Source organism: Babesia bigemina, scaffold Bbigscaff_72830 (genome assembly GCF_000981445.1).
Source record: "Babesia bigemina genome assembly Bbig001, scaffold Bbigscaff_72830".
NCBI lineage: Eukaryota > Apicomplexa > Aconoidasida > Piroplasmida > Babesiidae > Babesia > Babesia bigemina.
In genome coordinates this window covers 1-4,616 of record NW_012237260.1, presented here as the reverse complement: position 1 = coordinate 4,616, position 4,616 = coordinate 1, and the positions used below count along the sequence as shown (strand labels likewise).

The 4,616-nt window shown below is 44.2% G+C and overlaps 1 protein-coding gene across 1 annotated transcript; it reads right to left on the bottom strand.

Annotated features, from left to right (window-relative positions):
• Positions 1-4,065, bottom strand: BBBOND_0004330 (hypothetical protein, conserved; the record flags this gene model as incomplete). The annotated part of the gene is made up of 1 exon (XM_012915265.1): positions 1-4,065. A coding segment is annotated over one exon (4,065 nt), but the record flags the coding sequence as incomplete, so codon positions are not given.
• Positions 4,066-4,616: the final 551 nt, after the last annotated feature.

Here is a 4,616-nt window from a genome sequence, read left to right as displayed (position 1 = left end):
GAAATTTTCTAGCATCTCACATAATGCTCTACCCGTCTTCTCACTACCAGAAAACCCCCTGAAACCGAGAGGTGTCAAACACGGCATACCCTTCTTAGCTTTCGGGCACGTTGAACATACAGCTCTACACCCTATGGAACTGACATGATGAGGCAAGTGGCCAGGTAAGCAGTCGTTGAGGTAGCTCATTAAAGGGGAGTTTGGTTGGCAATTTGGTTGGGTATTTGCCTGGCACGTTGGCAAACACCCTACTTGGCTCGTTGCTTTGTCTTTTGGGTGCTCGTTACATTGCCATTTAGCTGATGGGACGTTCTGGCCGTATACACAATCGGCCCACCCGTAGTGTTGAGCACCGATGCTACATTGCCTATACAAAAATCTCAGTGGCGGGTACAACCTGCTTAGGACATCCAGTAGCATCTGGAGGCAATCTTCGCCCTTGGATGGGTAGTGAAAGTTAAGCGAATTGGCGCAGTAGTCGACGGCGTACATGGTATGAGCATTTCCGTAACCGACGATTCTGGTCAGAACGTCATATGACTTTGAGCACAAACGCATCACCGCTTTCCGTGTATCATCATATAACATGTTGTTTGGATGCGCTGGGAGGAAGTCATCTCTCATGTCTGTAACAGTTATCTCAAACCCGTCGAGATCTGCTGCGACCTGTTTATTTGGATCCTCAAATAATTCACTCACAGCATCACGCAGAACTTCTTCATAAACGGAACTGCATGGAAGCCCTGACAGCCAACAAAGTATTTCGAACACGTTACATGGCCGCTTCTTGGCAGCAAACGTTGAGACGTGACAGACTTGATAGTAATCGTTAAGGTGCTCGTTCAGCATCTGAAGCGCAAGTTTGGTGTCTTTATCTGTGTGGTATATATGCTTGTAATCGTCGCTAATCAGAAGCTTTTTGATTTTTGTGGCAGCAACGTTCTTATCTAACTCCCCCTTTTGCTTCTCTTTGACGGAGACATCATAGCCTTGATGGTAAAAGAACATTCCAACATCTGTGTTTTTGTTAATTTTCTGAAATCTCTGTTCCGTATAACAATACTTCTTCAGAACTTTAAAGGCAATGTGCAAGTTAGAGACAACAGTCAAACAGACCTTAGACAGCTTTTCACCGTAAGGCGTTAATTTTTCGTTTTGACCAGAATTTTTACCAGCATCATTTTTAACAAGTGGATTTAACGTAAAATTGATTAATGTTCCATCATCATACCCGTTCACATACACCCGCTCCATCTCCTTGACAAGCCCCTGCAGCCCCGATCTTACCGCATCGAGCAGCTCCGGGTGCCGGGGGTTGGCGAAGGCGGAGGGGGAGAGAGCGGTGAGGGAGGAGGTGAGGTGATCACGCAATTTAACAAATTCATTATCGTAATTATACTTTTTAGTATTTTTTTGAAGATGTCCAAGTAAATTGTCGAAGTCACTTTTGATTTTGGTTAGCTGGTTGGCTGGGTCGGTGGGTTGGTCGGTGGGAGGGGGGGAGGTTACTGTTTTGGTTGGGTCGGTGACTTGGTTGTTGATATACGTGTCAACGTTATTGTAGTAGTCGTACAATTTGGTAGATAATTGTTGGAATAGCTGAAGATATTGTTCGCCTGTTAGTTTCGACGTCAGTGGAGGAGCAACCTGTATAATTGCGTCAAACAGATTAGGCGAACGATCATTAAAAGTAGGAATCTCATTTGCATTTGCAGTCACCTTAATACCGTTTACAGCCTTCAGTAAGCCCTTAATTCCGGTCCTTTTGTCTTTATCAATGATATCCTCGATAACCCTTTTCTGCTCCTCCACCACCCCCTTGAGCGCCTGGAGGTCGGCCTTTTTCTGCTCGGCGAAGAGGGAGCGGACGGCGGCGGTGAGGGATTGGAAGGCTTGGGAGACGGCGGTGAGGAGATGCTTCTCGGCTTTTCGAACAACATCGTCTAGCGAATTTATGGCACTGGTTAACGATTTATTAGCTTCCTCTACCGTATGACCAATGTTATTAATGGTGCCTTCAACAGTGTAAAACTGATGTTTTATATTATCCATTAAAATCTCCGTATCTGCTCGCAATTGTTTCACCCTCTCCGGGACTTTCTGTAGCTCGTCTACTTTCGCAAGTACTTCGTCGACGGCTTGCTTAGCACCCTCTACATTGGTTGTGTTGAGTGTACCGAGTTCGTCGTTGATATGTTGGAGGCCCTTTATGGTATGCGCTTTTAATTCTTCTGTGGCAAGTTTCGCATTTATACTTTTTCGAAGCATACCTTCCAAATCCTGCAAATATTCCTTGACGCCATCAGTCTCACCGGCTCTCTGCAACTGCTTCTTCTTTGCTTGTTCAACCAACCCGGCGACATTGTTCAGTTGGGTGGTGATGACTTCAACATGGGCGTTAACTGCGTTTTCAGCACCGAGGATGGTGCCGCTAGTCAACTGTGCTCTATTATCTCCGAATTCAGGCATATCCTTGTACTTGTCTAGCGCATGGGAAACGTTTTCAAGCAATTCTTGATACTGGCTCTTCGGAATACTTTTTTGGTTTTTTTCTTTCGCATACGCTTTGAGTACATCAAGTCTCACTTTACTTGCACTTTCCTTAGGCAATTGGCCATCTACCTTGGCGTCCAAATCTTGGGTGAGTACCTCGTAAAATTTTCCTATACTATTTTGATTTACATCAAGCTGCTTTAGAATATCTTGGAATTTTTCGAATAACTTATCATGTTGCTCTAAAGCCTGTATGGCATTTTTAAGGCTTCCGCTACTCATCGCCTGCTCAGCCCATGCATTCAATTTCGGAGCAACACCATCTCTACCTCCCAAGCCTTCATAGAACTCTTGAACAGCTGTGATGGCCCTTGCTTCCTTACGTGTGGCAGCGTCAATCCCCTGCTTAAGCTTTTGAATAACTTTATTTAAATCATCTTTAATCGCTTCTTTGAGAGTATGCAAATCCTCTCGAATTTTGTCTTCCAATACTCCCAGCACTCTCTTAATATTGCCTTCCAGAGGTTCGACCTTTTCTTGCACCGACTGGTAAGCTCGTAATAGACTTTTAGCCTTTTTCTTTAATTCTTCCGCATGCTTACCAGTCTCCGTGTACGTTACCCCCTGTTCGTTATAAACGATTTGTAGTATTTGCTCACACTTCGCTTTTGCAGCCCTCACAGCACTGTCAGCCACAACCTTCCAATTTCCCAACTCCTGCGATCTGACACTGAGCTGTTTACCTATCTTCTCAACTCCCGATCTAAGATCCATGACCACTCGCTTGAATAGGGAGTTACTACCGTCACCCCCAATAATATATTCATCAGTTGGGTTAATTTCCCTCAATTTCCCTTCTATCTCGTAGAATGTATTACGAATTTCATACGTATATGTCCCGTCAAATTTATCGTAATATTGCTTAGCACACTGTTTTGAAGCCTGCACAACATCCAAAATACACCCTATTTCCAGTGTTTTCTTATCTCTCAAATTACCGAGCTCCTTATATATTTTGGAAAACTTAACGAACATTGATTCTTGGAGTATCTTCTGCTGCTTCAAAAATTCCTCATCTAAATGTTTCACCTGCTTCCTCAAATCAGGATGTTCTGACGATTTTTTCAGCATCACAACAGCACCTAGAATTGGTTTTAAATCTGTTTTTATCTTATTTTGCAAACAAGTATCGACTGCTTTTATGTACGCTGTGTCAGTACTTTTTATGTGCTGCTCCATCTCAGTGACCGAAGTCTTCCATGACTCATGTTGCTCGGCCAATGGCCTCGCTCTATTACTATTCACTGTCTTCATGTATTTATCATCTATATTAGTTTTGAGTTTATCTATGTGGCTAGTGATTAGAGCTGTTGAAGCTTTATAAAAATTATCATACCCCTCCAACCACCCCTTCACCGCGTCGACAGACGCCACAAGCCCATCACGCCCGGAGCCAATTTGAGATTGTAATTTCTTAATAACTGTATTAATGTTATTATCATCATCTTTATCATACGTTTTAACCGCATCATCATCTTTCACCGCATCAAGCACACCACTCAAAAATCCCATCACCCCGTCACACAGCCTGTCCAGGTCAGAGTACACTATCCCAGAGCCGTCGTAGCCTTTGGAAGATGGATTGAAGCCGAGGAAAGTTTCGAGGTCAGTGCAGAGGTTATTAAGGATGTTATTAGGGTTGTTATTTGAGGTAATTTTAAGGTTCAAAATTTTGTCAAATTACTTGTCAAGCTCACTAGGCGGCACATGGTCAGGGCAGTGGCAAGAGGTGGAAGAGGGGAAGGGAAGGGTGACAAGGCACAAGTTATTATTGTGGTCTAAAGAGGTCACAGCGGTATTATGGCGAGGTAATTAAAGGGATGTAGAGTGGGTTAGGGAGCGATGTGGAGTGGTTTAAGGGGCGATGTAGAGTGGATAAAAGAGCGATGTAGAGTGGGTTAGGGAGCGATGTAGAGTGGGTTAGGGAGCGATGTAGAGTGGATAAAGGAGCGATGTGGAGTGGATTAAGGAGCGATGTAGAGTGGGTTAAGGGGCGATGTAGAGTGGACAAAGGGGCGATGTAGAGTGGGTTAAGGGGCGATGTAGAGTGGATTAGGGAGCGA